This window comes from Sus scrofa, chromosome 4, assembly GCF_054392235.1.
Source record: "Sus scrofa isolate SSC_HxYL_T2T_F1_AM1 chromosome 4, Sscrofa_HxYL_maternal_Yorkshire_Landrace_v2.0, whole genome shotgun sequence".
Taxonomy (NCBI): Eukaryota; Metazoa; Chordata; class Mammalia; order Artiodactyla; family Suidae; genus Sus; species Sus scrofa.
Genome location: NC_139386.1, coordinates 108,779,690 through 108,804,360, shown reverse-complemented (window position 1 = coordinate 108,804,360; position 24,671 = coordinate 108,779,690). Strand labels below are relative to the sequence as shown.

The following is a 24,671-nucleotide window of genomic DNA, read 5'->3' as shown; positions in this document are numbered from 1 at the left end:
ATCAGTCTGATGTTGCCAAGTTTTTCAGCTGCATTAAGACAGAGCAAATAACAGCCTCCCCTTCCACCTCACAACCTGCACAACCTTTTTAAATGTTTGGAACAGGAACTGCTACCATTAATATTGCTTAAAGCCTAGGACATTTGCCAGAGCCTGCATGTCTTATAGAAATGTCCTATTGCACTAGAATTTCCTTTATAGTACAGTTATCCAATTACCAAGACCTTTTTTCCAACTGAAATAAATGACAAGCTTTTTCTCCTCAGTTCTGAAATCTGATTCATGAAGAGACACGTGGGGGGAAAGTGATGTAATACAACAAGCGTCTTCCTGGCAAGCAATTCCCTAGATGTCTGAGGTAATCGGAAAATTCAAGGCTAGTCCCTAAGGTGCGTATCATTTATCCAGCAGGTTTGAGAGGTTTTTTTCCAAGTGGTATTTGGTTAAATGAAAAATATCAGAGTTTGGGGGAAGGAAAGTCTGGCTCGTGGAAACCATTACCAAGGTGATCCAAACTAAACATTCTGCCAATGAGATCTTTATTCATTCAGCAAAGTATTAACCCTCTGCCAGGAATTGCCCTACCTGGGGACAATAGGGTGGTTAATAAATGTCAAATCCCTGCCTTCATGGAACTTACATTCAAGTATGAAAGGATAGACTGTAAAGAATTAGAATATTTAGAAGTTCTTATCGGAGCGCAATGGTTAGCGAATCCGACTAGGAACCATGAGGTTGCGGGTTCGATCCCTGGCCTCGCTCAGTGGGTTAAGGATCTGGCATTGCCGTGAGCTGCGGTGTAGGTCACAGACGAGGCTCGGATCCCGAGCTGCTGTGGCTGTGGCGTAGGCCAGCGGTTAGAGCTCTGATTGGACCCCTAGCCTGGGAACCTCCATGTGCCGCAGGTTCAGCCCTAGAAAGATTAAAAAAAAAAAAAAAAAAAAAAAAAAAAAGTTTTGTTCTGAGTAAGATGGGAGGCCATTGGAGGGTGTTGAGCAAAAGAGTGACATGATGTGATGTATTTTAAAAGGACCTCTCTTTTGGGGAGAGAATAGACTGTAGGGGGCTTGCTGTTGCAGAACTCCAGGGGGGAAAGGTCTTATCTTAGCGGTGTAGTGGTGGAGGCAGAGGGCAGGGCTCAGCAGACGCATTTTGAAGGGCTGACTGATAGGATTTGCTAGTGGATTGGATGTGTAGTACATGAGAGGGGAGCCAAGGAAGTTTCCAAAGCTACTGGCTCCACCAATAAGAATGAGTTAGAATGGATTTTAAGAGATGGTGAAGGCTGCAGAAGAAACACTTCGGTTCTGGTGGGCAGTGAGAATTGGAAATGGGGAGTTCAATTTTAAACATTTTGTTTTATAATTTTTGTGTGTGTGTGTGTGTGTGTCTTTTTGCCTTTTCTAAGGCCACACCCATGGCATATGGAGGTTCCCAGGCTAGGGGTCCAATCGGAGCTGTAGCTGCCCGCCTACACCACAGCCACAGCAATGCAGGATCCAAGCCATGTCTGCGACCCACACCACAGCTTACCGGATCCTTAACCCACAGAGTGAGGCCAGGGATTGAACCTGCAACCTCATGGTTCCTAGTCGGATTTGTTAACTGCTGAGTCACGACAGGAACTCCCTGTGGTGAACATATTAAAGATGAAGTGCTTATGATACATCCAAGTAGAGATGTTAAGTAAACTGTTGGGTATAATCATAGGGAGTTTGGAGCTGGAGACAAATTTGGGAGCCATAGTGTAGAAAAGTTACTTAAACTCGTGAGCAAATAAGATCACCTAGGAAGGGAGGGCAAGATAAAAACACAAGAACTGATCTTTGGCGCTCTTAAGCATGTTGAGACTGGAAAGATGAGGAGGAGCTACCAAGGGAGACGGAGAAGGAGCGTCAGTGAGATGGGTGATTAAGAAGAGTGAAGCCACACAGACCAAGTGGAGACATTGTTTTTTGGAAGGGAAGGTGATCATCTTTGATCATGCTGTCTGTCGATGGGTCAAAAAGGATGAAGAGCAGGAAGTGACCACTGGATTCCATTAACGTGGCTATTACCAGTGACCTTGACAAGAGCTGCTTTGGTGGAGCAGTAAAGATCGAAGCCTGGATTAGATCCAAGCGGGAATTCAAGGAGGGGACGTAGAGATAACGAGCAACAGTTATTTTTTGAGGTCTTTTTAAAGGGAAGTAGAATAATGGAACAGCTCTCAGAGGGAGATGCACACATTGTGAGGGACTGAACTGTGTTCTCCCCACGTTCAGAGACGGAAGCCCTGAGCCCTAATGGGCTTTAACTGGAGACAGAACCTTAAAGGAGATAATTACTGTTAAATGAGATCATGTGAGGGAAGCCCTAATTCAGCAGGATCGGTATCCTCATAAGAGGGAGAGACGCCAGAGATGAACATGCAGAGAAAACGCCATGCGAGGACAGGGGCAGGTGACCATCTGCAAGCCAAGGAGAGAGACGTCTGCAGAAACCCACCTGCTGCACCTTGATCTTGGACTTCCAGCCCCAAGAACTGTGAGAAAACAAATTTCGGTTGTTTAAGCTGCCCAGTCTATGGTATTCTCTATGGCAGCCCTAGCTAACTGATAGAAAAATCAAGGGAAATTTGTTTTTTAAGATGGGGAATATTATAGCATGTTTGTTTTCTGAAATGAGCAGTCCAGGAGGGGGAAAACCCTTGCAGCAGTGTTCCTGGGTTGTAGAGAAGGAATGAGACCTCATAGAGAAGTTTGCTTTTGCTAGGCATGTAGGTAGATTTGTAGATGCGGTGGGAGCGTCCAGAAATTCTCTTCTGAATTCTTTTGTTTTCTGGCTGAAATAGGAAGCAAGGTCATAAGCAGAGAGGGAAGTGAGGTACAAATTAGAGTTTGAGGAGAAGGAAGTGTGAAATAATTGTCTAGGAGTGGAAGATGCTGACAGCCTACTGGGCAAAGCTAAGAGCCCATTGAAATGAGCGGTCCTGGATTTAAAGTGAGACTGGTCATCCTATGTTTGTGGTTTCCTCCAGAATCATTCAGTTTGGTTAGATGGAGATCGGGATCTAACCTTGGGTTCTGCCAGGCAAAAAAGGACAGAGGGAGGCTCCATGCAAGAGTGTGATGATGGTCCATAGAGCCTAAGCTGAGTAAGGGTGAAGGAGAGGCCATGAGGCGGGGGAAGGGCCTGGTGGGAAAGTGCTAGAACCACTGCACTGGGGATTCTAGGGAGGTAGAAGAATTCGTAGTCAGGTTATAGTGCGTGAGCCGGGAAGATGGGCGGCTGTGGTTGCAGGATGCTTGAAATTGAGAATCAAGATCTAGGGTGTGACTGATTGTATGGCTGAGTTAGGAACTCAGAGTTGGTGACGGAATTCAGACATCTGTGCGGATATTGACAGATTCTAAGATTGATGAGGAATGGTGTAGGAATAGCAGCAAGTTTGGTGCTAAAATCTTCAAGGAATAGGGAGTTCCTGTTGTGGCACAGCAGAAACCAATCCGACTAGTATCCATGAGGATGTGCTTCTACCCCTGGCCTCTCTCAGTGGGTTAAGGATCCGGCATTACTCTGAGCTGTGGTGTAGGTTGCAGATGCAGCTTGCGTCTGGTGTGGCTGTGGCTGTGGCTGGCAGCTGTAGCTCTGATTTGATCCCTAGCCGGGAACTTCCATATGCCACAGGTATAGCTCTAAAAAGCAAAAAATAAATAAAATCTTCAAGGAATAAGAGGGAGTGATTTGGGGCTCTGTGAATAGCTGAGCCATGTAGGGGTAAATGGTAGTATAAAGGCATGAGCTTCAAGGCTGGACTTTTTTTTTTTGGCCATGCCCAAGGCACCTGGAAGTTCCTGGGCCAGGAATCAAACCCATATCCCAGCAGTGACCCAAGCCGCTGCAGTGACAATGCTGGATCCTTAACTCACTGCACCACAAGAGAACTCCAAGGCTGGAGGAATGGAATGGTCCAGAACAGGATTTCTCAGCAGCGCACTATGAACACTTTGAGTAATTCTTCACTGTGGGAAGCTGTCCTGAACGGAGCATAAGCAGTATTCCTGACTGAGAGATGCTACTGGTACCCTGCCCCTGACTGTGGCAGGATAAATGTCTCCGAGACTTGACTAAATGTCTTGGAGAGCACATTCACTCCTGTTGAGAGCCACTCATGCTAAAGCAGCAGTGATGAGCTAAAGGACCGCTGGACCCCAGTGATTATAAGAAGTGAAGAAGAGCAGATAACAATTTGAGGGGGTTACAGGGTCATTAGTGTCTCCTGGGAGGATCCGATTTTGGTCAGAGAAAGGGCTGACCGAGCATCGTTCCAGAAAAGGGTGAGAACATAGTGGACAGCTTAGTATTTACAGCTTTGGTGTAGCTCACTTCTGTCCATCTTTTTTTTGTCTTTTGTCTTTTTGTCTTTTGTTGTTGTTGTTGCTATTTCTTGGGCCACTCCGGCGGCATATGGAGGTTCCCAGGCTAGGGGTTGAATCGGAGCTGTAGCCACTGGCCTACGCCAGAGGCACAGCAACGCAGGATCCGAGCCGCGTCTGCAACCTACACCACAGCTCACGGCAACGCCGGATCATTAACCCACTGAGCAAGGGCAGGGACCGAACCCGCAACCTCATGGTTCCTAGTCGGATTCGTTAACCACTGCGCCACGACGGGAACTCCACTTCTGTCCATCTTAAGGAGATGTATTCATTCTATGATGACCTGACAGTGTGTCTCGTCTGTTTCACGTCCTTTGCCTGATTCAGTTCACCACTCAGAGGAATCCTTTCTTAATGGATCTTACAATGCAGATTTCAGTAATTATATTTAATACGTGCTGAGTTTTTGCTCCGTAAGAAATCAAGAATCCCAGGAGAACACAAACTATATCCAGCGAAGCCTCTGGCAGGGCTGGGGCACCGGTGCTATGTACTTCCTCTCCCAAGAATTCTCTTCAGTTAAGCAAGCATGTGCTCTAGGACTCAGTCCTTCTAGTTAGTGTCCTAGGTGTACGGACAAAAGTGCACATGATGCTCTCAAAGATGAGCAGGGCTGTGGGATGTGAGGAGGACACGGGGATCGGGATCCCCTGGCAAGACTATATATACCTGCAAGAAAAGCATGAGGTCCTCTTTCAACAGTATTCCCCTGTATTTACCGACCACGTGTCTGCCCTTGACCAAAGAGTGACCGTCTAGGCTCTGCGGGTACGGGATGAACATGGCGCAGATGGGAAGTGGGGGACCGCCACCTAAATAGCAATATCCCATTATGGTTCATTTAAAGTGGGCCAGCGACAAGTGCATAGATGGAAAGGAGGCTTTTATTCTCCAAGGGAGAGATCGAAATAATGTAGCTCAGGGAGGAATTTAAAAGCTATATATCAAAAAGTAAGGGACCAAGAGCTCCCCAGTAGCCTAGTGGTTAAGGATCTGGCTACCCCCATGCCTGTATAAAACAAAATAATAGTACAGAAAGGACACTTTCTTGAGGGGTGATACAGAGTTTATTGAACTAGATTTTCCTACTTAACACTGAGATCACCTCTAATACCACTCTGCTAGTCAACATGGTACGTTATTTCTAGGCAATTTAGACTTCCGATGAACGGGCTCCGTCATACAAAAACACACGCACACTGTTTTAAAACCGTAGTGCATACATTATGCGCCTAGAAAGCCAGCTTTAAAAACGGCTAGTTTCCAAGATCCATCTGATCTTAAAGATGAACAGATCAGATTTTTAAGATACACACTGTAGGATTCTAAAATCTCTTTTAGCTGTTTGGTACAGCTGCGATCTTACCGGACTTCCGTGTGTATTTTTTAAAAGGACCCGATGAGGGGCACCATCGGTGTTAACTTTAACCAGACCGCTGACTGCCTGCCCCCCCCCCCAAAAAAAACCTTTGGCCAAGAAGAGAGACGTGGTCTGGTCTCTGGTGCTCAACCACCTGCACATACAAGCAGGGAGTAAAACAAAACGTCCTTGGACTCGGGTATAACGTAAGGCACTTTGCTTTTAATTCTGTCTGTTTCTTCAGAACGTAGGTCTGGGGTCCTCCGGGAGTCTGAAGTTGTGCTGGCCGGAGCCATGACCACGCACCCAGGGAGCCATCAGAGTGCCACTGTCCTCAGCAGACCCCTTGGTGCGCTCTGGCCACCTGCCCACGTGCACTCCGACTTCTCAGTCAACTTCCCACAGCACGACCAGTGGGGACGCCCTGGGTGGCCTTTGTGTCCGTGACCACAGCCTAGGTACCCACCTGCATGGCACCAAGAGGAGAGGGAGAAACCACCGTTAGAGGGAAGCCCAGCAGTTACCCCGGAAATCAAAGCTCCTGGTGACATTCAGACGCATGGACGTGAAAACGTCTAATAAAAACGCAGTGAGAGGAACAAGCCAGCGGATGCCTCGCAGTCCGGAGGACTCTCGCGACGGATGAGAGCAAATCGATTAAGGTTCGCTGAAGTTCTCAGAACAGTGTTATTTTAACACTGGTAACTTGAGGAGAAGAACCAGCCTGGATTTTAACTGTAACATAATCCAAATAAAAGAGTGGTGGGAAGAATAAACGAAACAAATCCTGCAGTGTGTATATGCAGGTTTGCAAAAAAAACCCCACCATTAGAGTAAGGACATGACAGAATACTTAAAAAAAAAAAAAAAAAAAAAAAAGAAATCTCTTGCCTGAGCTTACCTTCTTGGCTAGCCTTTCTCCCCGCAAGAGAGCAGCCCTGGTTCAGCTGATTTAGTCATCTGTTCTCCCAATCCTGCCTTATTTGGAATTTGTTTAAGGTTTTAAAAGGACCAGGATGGGTTTATGCTTTTAGCACTGCTCAGCCTCTGGAAAAGGTGCAGACTGGAATCGAACATCCCAGGAGCAGCACAGGGCTCCTAGGGTTGGGGACCTGTATCAAAACTCAACCAACTCAGAACTTTTCAGTTTGCTATTTCAACTTGCAGAACAGAAAAGCTCTAAAAGAAACCTTTAGAACCGTGGTGTATTTATATGAATAGACTCCACTCCTAGAAACAGAGCCTAAGTCTGAAAGCCCGGAGCCTGGTGGCTGTGTGGCAGCTGATTCCCCCCGCAGGGGGGCAGGTGCAGAGCGGGAGCGGGGGGGTTCTCAGGGGTGACTGCCTCTCCGTACCTGGCATGGTGCCTCCACACGCACAGCGAACAGTCTTCTGGCCTCCGCTGGAGCAAAAGGTGCAGCAGTGAAACACGCCTGGGTGTGGCCGGTGCCTTTTCCTCACAGTCACAGTGAATGGTGAGCCCTTCAGTGTTCAAACCGAGAGCAAAAAACAGCACCTTCTGAGTCGACAGGGCTGTGCTGAGCATCACACGTACTAAATAGAGTGTACGTCACACGGCCTGTCCTGGAGGGCCTGGGACAGCAGGAGGGCAGCGGTGACTGGGGGACAGTCATGAGCTGGGTGCTCAGCTGGGCAGGGCCAGATGCAAATGCAGTGAGAGGAAGAGTCAAGGCATCCATGCTGCCCCCCGCCCCCGAACCCCCAAGCACGTGGACCACTTCACACCTGTAACCCAACTGTGCTTTCCCATCACGGGCTCGGGTCTCCGTCTCCTCCCTTCCCGAGCAATCTCGGATGGTTGTAGAGCATGTTGCCACAGGGCTGGGACATCTGGGGTCCTTCAGTTTCTCAGCACACAGCCTCTCCTCTCATGCATACTGAGCCAGTTCCTCCTCCCACCCCCTCCATCCTGGACGTAACTGTTTCTCCATCTGCTCATTCTGGGTCAGCGAGGACGGAGGGCATGGAGGAAGGTTAAGAGCATGTGGTGAATCGTAATTTCAGATTAGAAACTCTCCTACCTGCCTCCTTCCCTTCAAGGGTAACTGCCCTGCTCCAAGTTCTACCGCATGTTAAACAGTAAATAGTTAATAAGTGTTGCTGTGAGTCTGCCTAGGTGAGAACCACACAGTCTGCAAAAGCACCGAGGAGAGAGGCTGGCACCTTAGGAGCCTTTCAAATGTTAAATCTCCCTTCCTTTAAAGAGTTTAAAATCTATTTTAAAAACAACTTGGAGTTCAAAGAAATGGGTTCAAATTCTGATTTTGCTCTCCAGGTACTGTGCTGAATGATCCTTATGTCTGAGTGGTTTGGGGGAAAAGTGAAATCGTGTGTACAAAAATATCACCCCCTTCTGGCATCCTGTAACAAGCAGCAAGTGGCCACTGAATATAAGTCTTCCTAGTGCACAGCCACAAGCCAGAATGCCCTATGGTGTGTCATTGTCCCTGACGGTGTTGATTTCTGGTTGGGAGAGACCCCTGACAGCTCAAGTGTCAGCAGAGACTCTTCTGCACATTGGGGATTAGCCAATTTTTAGAAATTCGTAATTTTTAAACTGGAGTTACATTTGTCTGTGGAGGTGGCATGGTAACCATGGTAACAGATAAGCATATATATATCTATACGACAAGGTAGGGAATTGCATGGGCAGATGGTTGAGGACAGGGCACAACTCCCAATGCTGTTTCCAGTAAGTCCATGTCTGGTCAAGAGTCTCAACAAAGCCAGAAGTTCCTGAGCGAGATCCTATTTCTTCAATGTGTGTACACTTGTCTGCTGGTAGACTGACCCCTGTGATCAAGGCATCTTTCCCAAATGAAGAATTCCAACACATCAACTGGGAGAATGATAAAATACAAGCCTAACTGCCAGGAGATGAAGTAGGGCTAGAGAGTCATGGTCACTGGCATCTGCTAGGAGGAGTAAGAGCTGCCAAATCTGGGCCATTTCTTTTGCTCTTTTTTTGGGCCCTACCCACAGCATATGGAAGTTCCCAGGCTAGGGGTTAAATTGGAGCTACAGCTGCTGGCCTACACCACAGCCACAGCAACTTGGGATCTGAGCCACGTCTGCGACCTACACTATAGCTCACGGCAACGCTGGATCCTTAACCCGCTGAGTGAGGCCAGGGATTGAACCTGCAACCTCATGGTTACTAGTCAGATTCGTTTCCGCTGCGCCACAGCGGGAACTCCTAAATCTGAGCCATTTCTAACGGGAGGAGCAGTAAGAAGAAGAGACTCCTGTTCACGTCCTCTCTACAGCTGACCCTGTGAGAAAAGTCTCCACATCCTAAGGGGACAGAACCCAGGGGCCAGGGTAAAGGGTCAGGGAGTCACAGGCAGGTCTCACTTACCTGCACATGCTGCTCCTTGATACAGACCAACACCGTGTAGACACCAGGTTCCTTGGGGGTGTAGGAAATGCAGTATGTCCCATCCTTGTTGTCGTGGACCATTGTTTTAACTGGACTAAGTGGAGAGGAGTTTAAAAAAACTACTCAGAAGCCTGCTTTTAGGCTGTAAACTCTACGTCATAAATCCAACGCTAATTTTAAACGTTTCCCAAGCGGGATGTGTCTTCTTGTTTCAGAAACTAATTTTACTACAGAAGGTAAGCAACATAAATGCTGATGGAATCTGAGGTTCGGATGAATTCCTTGAAAACATTACTACGTTCTCTCCAGCTGGCTTCTATGTACCCGCCTGTTCTCTGTCCTTCCTCCTCCCGCCTCTAATTCCAGAGACATAAACCTTTGCTCCTTGCACAATTTAGTGGCGAAAGTGGGGCTGAATTTGGAGAAGGACACCATTCAATCTAACATAGACTATTTTTCAGTCTATTCAAAGCTTGGGATGAAGGCAGTCTACAGGGCAGATCGGACCTTTGGGAGAGAATTGAATACTAGCATAAAACCCATACAAGAAAACACATTTGGGGAGTTCCCGTCATGGCGCAGTGGTTAACGAATCCGACTAGGAACCATGAGATTGCGGGTTCGATCCCTGGCCTTGCTCAGTGGGTTAACGATCCGGCGTTGCTGTGAGCTGTGGTGTAGGCCGCAGATGTGGCTCAGATCCCGTGTTGCCATGGCTCTGGCGTAGGCCGGTGGCTATAGCTCCGATTGGACCCCTAGCCTGGGAACCTCCCATATGCCGCGAGAGCGGCCCAAGAAATGGCAAAAAAGACAAAAAAAAAAAAAAAGAAAACACATTTGGTCCACTGGGTCCTATGGCTTTCAGAGCCTCGTGGGGAGGCAGGCTGTAACCACTGCAGTGACGGCTCCACTACTGCAAAGGACCTCAAGTTTCCAGCCCCATCACCGCTCATCACCCATGACGCCTGACTGTATAATACAAACCTGTTCTTCTTATCTTTAGGGACTACTGCCACTTGGATGTTGTCTCCTCCCCTGCCCATGTTCTCTCCGGCTGCATCCTTACAAAGCAGGGTGAAAGAGGCTGTCTGTTTCTCCCGGGCTCTGTGGAGATCTGCGGAAGATAAACACCCAGTCCTCACCTCCAAGGCCAACCGCACTGGCTGGGTCCCCAGATCAGAGAGCATCTTGCCTTTTCTCCTTAGGACTAAAGGTTGTCCCTCCTGTGTCCTCCCCTTCTTTTCCCTCCCCACCTGTCTCCCCGAGCACAGGAGTCCCCCCTGGTGAGCCTGGTTCTCTGAGCCAGCAGCGGCTTTTGGATCACAGAGGATCCTGGACCTTAATTTCTGCCTTAAGGAAGAAGCTGTGAAAACACTTAGGCTTGACATATGTAGTCAGACCAAAAAACTTCTAGAGACCATGAGAGGCTGATGACCCCAAAACTACCCTCTCTGAGCTGCAGATCCTGCTGGAAGAGGAAGGGGTACATTTGACCAGTTTGGACGCTTCATGTTGGGAACCACCATACTGTGGGACAAATATGCCAAGGTGTTGGGGACAATATTGAATGGCTTCAGCCCCTGGTCCCAAAATCAGATGAAACAGGCTTCTTAGCTGGGGCTCGTGAACTACTATGAGGTCTTACGGAGGGATTAAGAATCCCCTGAAATTGTATGCCCAAGCTCGTGTTTCTTGGGGCGAAGTCATCCCCAAAAGGATCTGTGACCTCCAAACAGTTAACACTTCCTGTGCCGGAGTCAGGATGACTTGAGGATACAATCTGCCTGTCAGGACTGTGCTGGGAAATATATGTCTGAATAACACGCTTCCTTTCGGAAGAGAACACCAAGCTCAAAAGCAATCGGTGTGCGCCCTAGTGAGTGAAGAGCCTACCATGTTCTTTTAAATGCCCGTATGTGGCTTACATGAACCAAAACGGGCAGAGAAGAAAGGCAACCATAATCCAGTCGCCCTCACTCTGACACGCTCTCCAGAGCCTGGTCCGCACCATCCTCTCTGAATGGGCAGGCTCTTGCCCCGCCCCAAGGTCTATGCTGTTACATCTCCTAGGGGCACTGTCGCTGTCCCGTCGTCTGAGAGAAACAGTGTGATCCTTGAGTTCTTTGGCAGGCACTACTATTCTCAACTGGAAAAGGGTCAAGCCTCACCCTCGTATGAGATCTTAGCTGTATCCTGACCGGAACCAACCAGAAAGGAAAGGGCAAAGGAGGGGTCACCATCCGTTGGATCCAAGTGACTCTCCCAGCTGAATGAAGGCTGCGGCTGAAAAGGCCACGCCGTTTTCACACCAGGTCCCCGTCCACTGCCCTCTCGATGCCAGTGGGAAACGCCTTCCTACCTTCCCCCTGCAGCACGCATTTGGCTGGATCGACCTCTTTGGTGTTGATGGCCCCATAGACCGCATAGCCACGGCACAGGCCTGCTTTCTCCTTGGGAGAGAAGGTGATGTTCTCGTTGACGCCGGGATGAGCGCTGTATTCCACTTTGTTCAGCTTTGCCAGCCGTTCCACCACCACCCCCTTGGTGACGAGGATCTCCAGGTCGGAGCCGCTGCTCAGCAGGTGCTCGGTGAACTCCACGCCGGTCCGCATGTCTGCCAGCAGCTGCTCCAGCTGTGCCTTCTGCAGCTGCAGGGAGTTTTCCTTCTGGACCCGTATGTCTTCCAGCTGCTTCAGCAGCTTGTCCCGATGCTCCTCAATGGCCTTGATGTAGCCCTCGGAGAAGGTCCGGACTTCGGTGGCCACAGCCTCCACTCGTTCCTTCAGGGCACTGTGGGTCCCTTTGATCTGCGCCAGCGCTGCCTCCAGGGCCTGCACGTGGGGCTGGGTGCCTTTGAGGAGCTCCCGCACTGAGTCCCCGTGCTTGTGGATCACGTTGCTGGTGAAGTCACAGGGGTGCTCCCGGTGCTCCCCCACCACGCAGTCCCGGCACACGGGCCGGTCGCAGAGCTCACAGAACAGCCTCAGCTCCTCCGCAGGGTGAGCAGGACACAGAATGGGTTTCCCAACCTGGCTGTAGCCTTTCAAGTCTTTGAGGTCCACCATGGTATGGTAAGTCGTCTTCTTCTGCCGTCTAGGGGCAAAGAGAGGCAGGAAGGGGAAATTAGGGGACAACTCTAGTTGGGAAACAGTCCTGCAGTTTTTAATTTTTTTGCTTTTCATGGCTGCACGTGCAGCATATGCAAGGTCCCAGGCTAAGGGTTGAATCGGAGCTGCAGTTGCCGGCCTACACCACAGCCACAGCCACGCCAGATCTGAGCTGCCATCTGCAACCTACACCGCAGCTTGCAGCAACACCGGATCCTTAACCCACTGAGCGAGGCCAGGGATTGAACCCACATCCCCACTGACACTATGTCGGGTTCTGCTGAGCCACAATGGGAACTCCCAGTCCTGCAGTTTTTAAGAGCATGGGCCCTGAAGTCCAACAAAACAGAGTTCATCTCCTTGCTCTGCCTCTTACCAAATGGCCGCCTCAGATTCCAGTTTCTTATCTGTGCAGTGGGCAGAAAACCTACCTAAAAGGACTGTTGTATAGGAATCAATCAGCTAGGGCTCTCTGGCTCGGCATAGGACTTTGCAAGAGGATGCAACTCGAAGGCAACGTTCCCCAAAGGGTTTAATCATCAAGTTTAGATAAGAGCCGAAGCCTACTCTTCCAGCAAGCGAGAGGGGAGAGCACAGTGGAGACGTAGCAGCAAAACAAAAATGTGCCAAATGGCACAGCAATAAGCCTCAGGGAATGAAAAAGCAGCTAGCTGGCCACCACAGCAAGTGTTCCTTAGCCTTCATCGAGGACTTGGGTAAAGCACTTCCTTTGACTAGTGCCTACATGACCCAAAGCAGCAAGCTAGAATCTTCCTCAACAAGAGTCATTGACATTATTAGGAGTCAAATCAGTGGTCAGTAAAATCAAAGCTTTTTTAATTCCTCTTTTCTGTAGCCCTCCACAGACCCAGGGAAATCCTTCGGAAACCACGGTGACTGTTCAGAGTTCCCCTGTGAGCATCGGCAACTCGATGCTTACGTGTCTACTCTGGCACCAGAAGAGTGGCTGCCGAGAAAACAGCGTCAGCTGTTTGGCTGGCAGCAAAGTGGTCATAATTACAAGTTCAAAATAGAAAGACCAAAGACTACTAACTTGTTCTGTTGGTGAGGCCAGAGAACAAATGGAAGGCTGACCTTAAAAACTACTTTAGGCTAATCCCCAAACCTTGGCCATTTTCCATTGTAACGCTCTGGAATAGCGCAAGAGGGTCTGAAGGAACAAAGTGATTCATCTCACAAAGTTCACCAAACGCTATAAAAGACATTATCTGCACCCCAGTAAGCACCTACCAGCCCACCTCGCCAAGTTCCCCTAACTTTAGGGGACAAGGCAAAGGCTGAGATGGGATCCCACCAATTAGCATCTTATAGTGGGAAGGTAGCAGAGATTAGTAGAAAAAGCATAGAGGCAGTCTGAAGACCTGGATTTAAAACTCTGTTCTGTAATATACTACTTACCAGCTAGGGGACCTGTGACAAATCACATATGGCTGAGCTTCAGTTTCCTCAAATAATAAGGGGTGAAAACAATGCCTGCTTTTCTATGCATTGCAAGGATCAAATGAAATCAAGGCCAGGGGCTTTGGTATTATATTCATTCTCTTTCTTTAGCACCCAGTACAATTATTCACTATACAAATGGTTGATGATCCAAGGAAACTGAATGTGCTTTGTAAGCTGAAAAGGACTCTGCAAACCTCTGCTGCTGTTATTACCATGGGTATTATATAAAGGCTGCAGGAGTTAACCGCTGTTCTGGAATATCTGTAACCACATCCTATATTGCTCTCTGACTTTGCATGGCATTCGAGCTTTCCTTTCCATCTGCTCACCCAGGGAATTCTCTGTCTTGACACCTCTTTGCACTCCGCTCTTAAGCCACACCAGGTGGGGTGTCCCATCTTTACCTATGAGCCTGGCAGCAAAAGTGGCAGAGATTGGCTTTGCAGGTCTGACACCTCTTCTCCACTTCCCTGTCGCTGCACAGGTCACACACCAGGCCCTGGCCTTCCCCACGCAGACTCTCCAGCATCACATCATTCATGGCCAGGTGGTCTATGGTTAAAGCCTTCACTCCACCCATGGGCAGGTCCACCTGAGCATCACATACCGGACAGAGGATGCCGATCTGCGGCTGCAGAGTGCATGGCTTGAGTTCCTGGAATATTGACCCCTCAGAGCTTGTGTCAGAGTCTCCCCCACGGATGTCCACTACTGAGAAGGGTTCCAGCTGCTCCAGACAGGTGGTGCAAACTGTGTGCAAACAAGGCAAGAGCCTGGGGGTCTTGAAAAGCCCCATGCACAAAGGGCAGTGAGTCTTGCCTGAGTTCCCAGGTGTGGTCCCACATGGGAGTTTGCCCACGAAGCCCAGCAGCGGCTTCCTGTTTTCTGCCATATTCCCCACGTTTGTGCTCAGTATCAGAAAAGACCCTGGGCAATTCTATAATGAAGTAGTAGGTGATTAGGCCCACCCAAAGAGAAAGTTTCCAAAACTTGAACAGAGACCATGGGGACTCTCTCTTTGGCAAATCAAAGGGCAAAAAGTTAGAGGATTCCTTAAAGGAACCGCCCACAGAACTACTCAACAGGGCCCCCTCCTTTGCAAGGCATCCCATACCAGACACGCCCACGGCCTCCTCTAACCCCCTAAATCCTCCGAGGAGGCGCTTCCAGGTCTAAGTCTCCTGCTAGACTTCTGAACCCCTGCATCTCTAACACCCTCTACTATCACCCCCCTCCCGCTGCCACCCGTCCGGCCCCGCGCCAGACACGCGACAAGTGCCGTCCCCGCCCTCGCGTGATGCGGTTGGGGGGCCTCCCGCTCCTTCCCCCAACCCGGCCCTCCGCGGAAGGCACATGGAGGACGAGGGTGCTGCGAGGTCTTGCCGGCTCTTCGGTTGCCACCGCCTGCCCACTTTCCGGTCCAAGGTGGTGCCCGATGGCTCCGGCCCTTTCTCACACCAATCCCAGTCGGGGGCTACTCGGGCGAGTCCAATCACCTTGGGAGAGGCGCGGCCTTCGCCGCAGCAGGACCCGCCGCCCTTCAGAGTGACACCAGCGGCACCCAGTAAGCTTTGGAAATTCCACATCTTGGCCGGTGCCCTCCGGGAAGGGGCGGGATCAAACTAAAGGCAGGAGGCGGGGCTGTCTGCGGGGTTAGTCCTCGGAAGAAGAAAAGACTGAGGCTGGGAGTGAGCGGCATAGTACAGCCGGCGTCACCGTTTTACGGTGACTGTCCCTTTCTCTATGGCTGCGGCGATCAGAGAGGCCAGAGGAGCACTTAAAAAGCCGCGCTGATGGGCCACGGGACCGCCTCCCCCGCGCCCTCGGATTGGTCCCACGATCCCAGTTTGGGCCCTCCCATTGGTGGGTGGCGCTGTCAGTTGGTGCCGGGCTCCGCCCGGGGCGTTGAAAGGGGAGGTGTTTTCCTGGTTGTCGAGGTTTGGGATGTGTGCGGTTACTGGCGTTTCTTCTCCGAGCTGGTGTCAGCCTGAGAGTTCCCCTCTGGGCTTCCCAGCTTATTTTAGCTCTGGAGTCCCTCAGGACTAGCGGGCTGGGTACAAGAGCTTCTAGAAGAGGCTTGCTGGCTCCTGGCGTTTTCCGACCCAGGCTGGTTCGGAAGACCCCTCAGGGAGACCGTTGCACCGAGGTCTAGCGTTGCCTTCGTCCGGCCAGCGCCCAGGAGCCGACTCCCCGTTCCCTGGAGTCGGAGAAGCAGTTTTTTCACCCATCCGGGGCAAGAGGTGCGGATGACTAAGGGGTGGTTTTTCATTCAGAATTCTACAGCTTTGTGTAAGAGAAACAGGGCACGTTTGTCCCCCCGTTTTTATCCGTCAGGGAGGGCCGGTGGCTGGTCACAATGGGGTAGTGGAAGGTGTCAAGGAGGGATAAGCCCTTTGTGGGCTCACAAACTAAGGGGAAAATGAACCCATCAGGCACCCTTTCCTTCGCGATTCACAGTTTCTTGGTCTCCTTCTTTTAAGTGTCCTCAGGAGTCTGCTGATTTAGCCGTATCTGGGATTTTACCTGGGATGTAGGCCTTTTATCTCCCAAGTTCCACACGTGGTAACCCTCTGGCTTCTTACCCTCCATCTGTTCTCATTATCTTCGGCACTTAAGCCCCTGGAGGAGGCCTGATTATCTACCTCACAGCTCGCTTTATTCATCACCTCTTGGACTTGATTTGGACCCAGTGGGCAACTGTCTCACTGATGTCTTCATTATCCATTCCATGCTATAGGCACAGTGCCTGGAGCCTAAGCTCTTTTAAAAACAAAAAAAAGTAGAATCTAAAACAACACTCTGAAATATGAAAAGAAAACTATAAAATCAGAAATTGGAATGTTTGGCCATTTCTAAAATATGTTAATGAGTCAAATGCCACTTTTATATGTAAATTATATGTAATTTCCTAAAGGAAGCATGCCGGCAAAGGTCTTAAAATAGTTCTTACCTAGATTTTTTTGTGGCTTCTTGTCCTTCTCTGTACCTACTGACTCGGAATCTGCTTTCTCCACTCCAGTATGAAGTCAGTCGCAGCAACTGCAGACTTGGATTTGTTATATATCCTTGCTCTGAACTTCACCTCAACACTCCCCGATGCCTTGTGATGCTTTGCTTCATCTCTTATTCATGCTCTTATCATATTTCCCATGGTAGATGTTACAAGCTTCTCTTGTCTAAGAAGTGCTTTATAATTTACATGTGTGTTATTCCATTTACTCTCTTAACAACTCTGTGAGGAAAGTCTCAAGTTTGGTGGCCAGCCCAAGGTAGCCCATCTGAGACTTGAATTCTGTCTCATGATGCCATGCCCAACCACCTCTACCCTTTCTCTTCCCAGCTGCTGCTGCTTTTTTTTTTTTTTTTTTTTTTTTTTGGTCTTTTGTCCTTTTTAGGGCCACACCCGCAGCATATGGAGGTTCCCAGGCCAGGGGTCCCATCGGAGCTGTTGCTGCCAGGCTACACCACAGCCACAGTAACGCCAGATCTGAGCCATGTCTACAGCCTACACCACAGCTCATGGCAACGCCGGATCCTTAACCCACTGAGTAGGGCCAGGGATCGAACCCACAACCTCATGGTTCCTAGTCAGATTCGTTTCCGCTGTACCATGAGGGGAACTCCTCATCGCAGCTTCTTAAGCATTAAATCCTTTATATACTCAGCAGGTATATAAAGCAGGAATATAAAGCAGACTTTAAGAAAAGCAATTTCCTCACTTTTTACCAAAAAAATCTGGGATTCATCATTTCTCCTCTCATACCTCTCCTAACTGCTTTTCTTCTCTTCCAAGGTTAACCTCTCAAGACTTCTGCTCTTAATTCCGACCTTTCCTGCCTTCGCAAAACCTTGCTGTTCCTACATTTTCCATCTGTCCTTTATGCACGTTCTTCTACCAGATCCTCCTTTGACTGGGCTGCCTTTTAACTTCCAGACCTTTGTGACTCTCACCACTACATTTCTCGAAAGAGTAGTCTCACTCTCCGGCTTTCATCACCTTCTTCTCAGTGTCACCATCACCGCCCCCGTTTTTTTCCTCCCCCCTATAAACTCCTCTTTCCTACTGAGACTTTTCTCTTGCAGATGACAAGTGACCACATCACTAGCCCTTTCTCACTACAGTCTCTTTGGTATTCGCTATTGTTATGTACTCCCTTGTATTTAAAACGTCCTCTCCCCTCGCCTTCTGAAATAGGCTGCTCTCCTGGCCTTGTAATTTCTTGAACTGCTTCTCGCATTCTCCTTCCTCGCTGGTCCCCCTTCCTCCACTTTATCCCCCGTCTTTCCTTCTCCTGCAGGTGAGCCTGAGAGTCACACTTTCAGTACTGACCACTCTCCTCAGCGTTGGTCACAACCGTCTATTACACACCTGCACCCAAATGTCACCCCATCACCTTTAGGGCCACATAAGCTTAAACTCCATTGAACTTCTATTTTATTCTCTCAAGGATATCGTCATTGTCCCTTCCCCCCAACTTGAGACCTTATAGTGCTTTTGGCCTCCTTTCTCTTTTTCCATATCCAGGCAGGTACCATTTTTTTTTTCCATCCCCACTGCCAGCACCTTACTGAGCAGAATTTTAGGATGATAAAGACTTCGTCCCCTTTACCTCAAGTATTAGAATAATCTCTGAATTCCTGCCCTCCACTCCTCCCCCAATTGATTCTACATGGTTTTTCAAAATTAATTATAAAACTATGGTACGAAATCAGTCTTCAATCTGAAAGCTTCAGTAGCTCCCAGTCTCCACAGGATAACATCTGGATTTCTTACTAGATCCATAAAACTGGCCTTTATTATACCTAAACGTTTGGCCAAACACACTTTTTGATCTTATCCAGTTTTGTCTTCAGAATGCTTCCACCTTTATTATTTAAAATATCTTTCCTTCTGTGTTAAATTGCTTCATAGTACTTTGTTGAAACTTTCCCTGCTCTTTCAGAGCTTCAGATTTTGAGCTCCAATAGCTCTTTTGCCCATACTTCTCACTTTTCAGCTTCTGCTGCATTCTGGCATGAAGTGTTTTTAATTTATTCTTTGTCTCTCCGTTAAGACTAAAAACCCTTGACAACCAACCCCATGCCTACCGAGGAGACATCTAATAAAGACTTGTTATCAGTGAGGCAACTAAATGACCTCAAAGTAGAACAAACGGGAGTGCATGCAACCAAGAGTTTTGTGGGTCATGCAAACTGTAAGTGATATGGGTGAGATTATGGGAGAGGGTTATTTAAGGATTCTCCTTTCCCAGAATTAGTTTTTTGGTCCATGCTCACCTACTGCTTCAGCTTTCTGGGGACCCCAGGTAGCAAATCGTTACAGGGAAGTGAAGAAGTCATGGCATCTGAGGAACAGGCCCAATGAAAGTGCCCAGGTCTTTCAAGGTGTCTAAGAAGCTTCTGCCCGCTCCTGTAGCCCAAGAGGGGGAAGTACCAAAGACAAGGAGGCCAGGAGGGGGGAATGACCCAGCAGAAATGAGGCAGGTCTGGATTGATCCACACCACCAGACACGGAGTGAGGGTATAGAAAGTGAACTGGAGAGCTATGTCGGATTTATCTTGCACCACTGTACCTATTTTCTGTCACTCACCATCCTTCCTCCTTCCTATTTCAAGGCAAAGAGAAGCCTTTCTCCTTAGATCTGGCTTCTGAAGCCCCATTTCATCTGCCTCCTTTCTCCTCTGTCTTCATCCTCTTTTCTGGTGTTTTTTTTTTTTTTTTTTTTTCCCAGCTCATACCCATGCTTCAATCTCTTCTAGCCTACGACCCTCTCCACCTCCTGATTTCTCTCTGCCTCTTAAAAAGAATAATCTGTGCTTGCTTCTCTAATTCTCCTCACATTTTTACTCCTAAACTCAGTAAACCTGGCTTTTGCTCTCACCATCCCCTGAAACTGCTTTTCCCAAAGTCCCCAGTAACTTCCCACTAGCTCTATCCATTGGATACTTTTCAATTACGATCTAACAGAATTTGCTATAGCTTTTGACATTGACGACTGCTGCTTCTTGAAACTTTCCCCTTCTTGGTTGCTGTACCAGCGTTGTTGATGTTCCTTCCTCTTCTGGCCGCTCTAACCACTCCTTTTCTTTGTCCCTGTGGTACACTTCTTCTTCCACTCGGATCGCAGATGTTATTTCCTGGGGTCCTTTAGCCGCCTTAAAAAAAACAAAAACAAAAACAAAACAAAAACCAAAAAACCCCTTTGCATCCTCCCTTGGTCGTTGTGGGATTTGGAGGTGATATATATAAAAAGCACCAGCCCACTTTCTATGTGGGGCTCTTTTTACTGTTGCTATTACCTGCATCGTATCCCTGAATGTACTCCCTCCCATGCTTATCATCATTTGGATGGCTAATTAGTGTCCCTCTTTCCAGTCCATTTGCTATAACCTGGTAGAGATCGTTCTAAAACTGCCGTTTGATCATGATCTTCCGTGGCTGTTCACTGCCTTCATTTACTCGGCATTTAAGCACCTAGAATATGTTTTTCCCAAATGTCTTCATGGCGTGCTCCCCACTAGAATCAACAAATTCCGTGAAGGGAGGGACTTTTGACTATGTGCCAGGAGAGATCATTGTGTAGAGCAAAAATCCCTGCTCCCATGCAAATTATCCTCAAGTTAGGGGCTTGACGCCCCCTCTGCCAGCCCAGCCAACCTCATGTTTTGCATTGCCCCACCCCGACCCCAGCATGTACCCTGAGCTGCAGCCTCTTTTATGACTGTGTAACCTAACTTGTTCTGCCTAGGGCACCCTGCCCATTCTCCTTGCCTAGGTAATTCCTACCCATTCTTCAAAACTCTGTTTTCTGACATCCGCCTCTCTAGGAATCCTTCATTCATCAGGTCTTTTTGAGGTGCTCCTCCATGCGCCAGTCATGGTGCCCTGTGATGACCTCTAGTGAGTCTTAAACAGTCTGCATTCCAGTTTTATACTTGCTTGTCTGATTCCCTCTGCCCTCTGTCCTCACTGCCCATCCCCCTCCCACCACCCCTCCCAACTGAGAACAAGGAACAGTGTCTTATTTCTGCATTCCTAACATGGGGCACGCGTCTCAAACACAGTATGGTTTGATAAATGTTTGATGCGTGAATAAATGGCCTAGATGCATGTTTATCTAAGAAACTGATCATAACGTAGGACAGATGACCAGAGAAATGCATTGTTTATTTCAGAAAATCATTTTTGCCTTTGATTTTTTTTTTTTCCCCAAGAGCCTGATTCCTGATTCCTAAAACAGTCTTTAGTGCCATCTGGTGGAAGTAGCTATACTGCTGATAGAGCTTGGATAGAGCACACTGCTGTGTTTTATTTTGAACAGAGACATAGAAGGGAGAAATTTTGTATTGCATCATTGGTGCTTTGATTTCCACCTGGAAATCCACTGTACCCTTAGATGATTCAGTATAAATACTCCCTTATAATGGATATTTTGTGGTAAATGGGGAACTTCATCTTTGAGAAGGCGTACAGTGCACTGCCCAGGACGATCTGAGCTTCGAGCCTCTCCTTACGTAACTGCTTTAAGGTCAGACTGGAACTACACCAGACCCAAGTTCCCTTATTACTTAACTATTCACCTTTTCAGAAAAAACTTTTTGGTTGCCTCATCCAAGATCTTCTCGCTCTTCTCATTTGACTCCTAGTTGTCTGACCAAATGCTCTGCCATGACCCTACGTATTCTCTAGTTGACGTAGTCAGGAAGCTGCACCCACTTGTTATTGGTTTGGCAGAAACATAATCTATTCTTAGCCTATTTATATGTCATGTATTTATCTCTGTATTTATCTCTGTGTAAACTCCTTTTCTATATCATATAATAAAGTTCATTCCTTTAAAATATTATATAATGTATATAATACATTATATCAATGTGTTTATTAAATAAACTAGATGGATAAATGCTTTGTGATATCATTTATGTAAATTTATCTCCTATATAAAATATACATAATTAAATAAAGTTATTAATAATATAAAGGAACAACAAATTTAGAGATTGGAAACAGCGGTTGTGTTCATTCTGTTGTATTAGAGGATGCTTCTAAAAGTCACTCTTTATAATTTAACATATGCTGTTGTGTTTCCCCTCTTAGGATTCTTCTGTGATTTATATTTAATGAACATGTCAACTTGCAAGATTAATCATGAAAATTTTGAAGAGACCTTTTGTTTGGAATATGCTTGCCCTAGATTTCTTCATGGCTTGTTCCCTACCCAAATGGTAAGTCTTGGAGGGCAAGGACTGTTGTCTCTTGATTTCTGTGTATATCTACAGTATCTATGCATGCTTGGCCCATAATTGGAGCTCAGTGATTATTTTTAAATGGATGTGTGAGAAAATTGAGGCATGACTAGGTAAAGACATTGGCCTAACGTCACATTAGAAGTTACTGGCAGAATTGGGCAAGAATCCATCTTTTCCTTTTCTTTCTGTTTTTGTTTTTGTTTTGGTCTTTTTAGGGTCTCACCTATGGCACATGGAGGCTCCCAGGCTAGGGGTGGAGTCAGAGCTGTAGCTGATGGTCTACACCACAGCCACAGCAACACGGGATCCGAGCCGAGTCTGTGACCTACACCATAGTTCATGGCAAGGCCGGATCCTTAATCCACTGAGCAAGGCCAGGGATCAAACCTGTGTCCTCATGGATGCTAGTCAGGTTCATTTCTGCTGAGCCATGGTGGGAACTCCAAGAATCCATGTTTTCTGACTCCTACTCTTTTGAGTGGTTCAGTACAACATTTTGTCTTTGCTTTGAAAGGACCCAACATGGCCCTTCTCCGGTCACATCCCTTACCAGGGGCCAAGGACTCCTAAGAGTACACCTTCCCACTTTGCTGTACCCCCTCACCCCACATTCCAGATGAGATTCTAGCTACCAGGAACCCTTGAAATTCCCTGACAAATAGACAGAAGCCCACTTCTGGGGCCTGAGCTGGATCTTCTTCAGGTATAGACAGGATAAGTGTGCCCACAGGCAGCTGTTGTAGGTGGTGGAGCTTGATCAGGTTTGTTGGGATATTCACACACAAGTGTGTGAGGCCCCTCTGTTGGGTGAAAAGAGATAAGCAGATCATGGGCTGGATGCCTCTGTTTCTCTTCTTGCTCATGGTCCCTCAAATGTGAGGGGCAGGCCTATCCCCATGATATTTCTGGTTCTCCCCATACATTAAATATCATTTAAACCAACACTAGGTGAATACCTGTATTGTGCTAGACATCATGCTAGGCATGTTCAAATGTATTCTCTCATTCATATGTTAGCCCCAGGGAGACTCAAAAGTGACTTGCCTGAGACAGCACTAAACACATAATCTTTATCCTCAGGAAGTGTTAAGGTGCTTTTATCAAAACACATGCATACACACAAAATGTAATTATATATATATAATCTTTTATATATGATAGCTAAAAATTACATATAAATTGTAATTTACATCATATGATGTGTGTGTATGTATATGCCTGTGGGTGTGTGTGTGTGTTACATACATATGTATATATAGATCTTTTTTATTCATAAAGTAAGGTTTGATAAAAACATGTAAACAATTAGAAAAGAGTGGTTTTTTTTTTTTTGTCTTTTGTTGTTGCTATTTCTTGGGCCGCTCCCGCGGCATATGGGGGTTCCCAGGCTAGGGGTTGAATCGGAGCTGTAGCCACCGGCCTACGCCAGAGCCACAGCAACTCGGGATCCGAGTTGCGTCTGCAACCTACACCACAGCTCACGGCAACGCCGGATCGTTAACCCACTGAGCAAGGGCAGGGACCGAACCCGCAACCTCATGGTTCCTAGTCGGATTCGTTAACCGCTGCGCCACAACGGGAACTCCAGAAAAGAGTGTTTAAATAAAAAGTAAATCTCCCATTCCAGGCCTTGAATCCCGGGCAACCAGTTAACAATCTTTTTTTGTTAAAGATACTCATATATTTTAAAACTTGCCACCAGTAACTTTTGAACTTTTTTATTTGGAAAACTTTAGCCATAAGCTGTGTACAAGTGGAGAGAAAACTGTAAAAAACTCCCAAGTACCCATCACTCAGTTTCATCATTAACATCGTTCTGTCATTCTTATATATTCTCCAACCTTTATTATCATTTTTCTTTGTTGGAGTATTTTAAGTAAAATCCCAGGTTATCATGTCATTTTATTAAATTATATTAAGGTTATATTAAAATTCTTATTTGAAAAGGTTTAGATGTAAAGACTGAAAAATTCTGACTTTTCGTGTAGACTTTTTATTTTTAAAAATGCCATATACAATTAAATATCAGTTGTATATATTTTATTTTATTTAATTTCATTTTGTTTTTTTGTCTTTTTAGGGCTACACCTGCGGCAAATGAAAGTTCCCAGGCTAAGGGTCGAGTGGGAGCTACAGCTGCTGGCCTACACCACAGCCACAGCAACTCAGGATCCGAGCCATGCCTGTGACCTACACTACAGCTCATGGCAACTCAAGATCCCTAACCCATTGGGTGAGGCCAGGGATTGAACCTGCATCCTCATGGATGCTAGTCAGACTCATTTCCACTGAGCCACGACAGGAACTCCCCAATTTTATGTATTTTAAAATTTCTTCCTTTATTTCAAAGATGATTAAGATGGGAATTAGATATTTAATCATGATTTTTATAACTATAAATAAAACATATGATATGTATGCATTCTGCTTTATGTCATGCCCTTTCTTTCTTTCTTTTTCTTTCTTTCTGTCTGTTTGTCTGTCTGCTTTTTAGGACCTCATCCATAGCATATGGAAATTCTCAGGCTAGGGTCGAATCAGAGGTGCAGTTGCTAGTCTACACCACAGCCACAGCAACGCAGGATCTGAACTACATCTGCGACTTACTCCCACAGTCCACAGCACTGTCAGATCCTTAACCCACTGAGTGAGGCCAGGGATGGAACCTG

The 24,671-nt window shown here is 47.3% G+C and overlaps 2 protein-coding genes and 1 long non-coding RNA gene across 17 annotated transcripts in view; 2 read left to right on the top strand and 1 right to left on the bottom strand.

Annotated features, from left to right (window-relative positions):
• The first annotated feature begins 257 nt into the window (after positions 1–257).
• LOC146404173 (uncharacterized) lies at positions 258–6,566 on the top strand. The gene is made up of 2 exons (XR_014844380.1): positions 258–389; positions 6,026–6,566. It is a non-coding gene; the product is annotated as an uncharacterized LOC146404173 (long non-coding RNA).
• Positions 5,466–15,158, bottom strand: TRIM45 (tripartite motif containing 45). Of its 15 annotated transcripts, none has more exons than XR_014844374.1 (7): positions 14,082–15,158; positions 11,541–12,274; positions 10,166–10,295; positions 9,161–9,275; positions 7,528–7,742; positions 7,137–7,263; positions 5,466–6,247 (listed from the first exon to the last, which is right to left on the bottom strand). XR_014844374.1 is itself a non-coding variant. In XM_085023451.1 (6 exons), exons 2-6 carry the CDS (start codon positions 12,244–12,246, stop codon positions 6,099–6,101), a joined length of 1,227 nt encoding a protein of 408 aa, XP_084879577.1. In that variant the 5' UTR covers positions 12,247–12,274; positions 14,082–15,158; the 3' UTR covers positions 5,466–6,098. The 15 variants fall into 15 exon arrangements, 3 of the variants coding, with proteins under 3 accessions (XP_084879577.1, XP_001929378.1, XP_084879576.1); XR_014844371.1 differs by having other exon boundaries at positions 7,137–7,430; positions 14,157–15,158; XR_014844370.1 differs by having other exon boundaries at positions 7,137–7,374; positions 14,157–15,158.
• The window catches only part of LOC146404172 (uncharacterized), a 42,542-nt gene continuing 32,904 nt past the window's right edge, over positions 15,034–24,671 (top strand). Inside the window, exons 1-2 of the mRNA XM_085023456.1 lie at positions 15,034–15,316; positions 21,851–21,978. Coding sequence (XP_084879582.1) covers positions 15,106–15,316; positions 21,851–21,978 — 339 coding nt within the window. The 5' untranslated portion in view covers positions 15,034–15,105. The remainder of the gene's footprint in view (positions 15,317–21,850; positions 21,979–24,671) is intronic.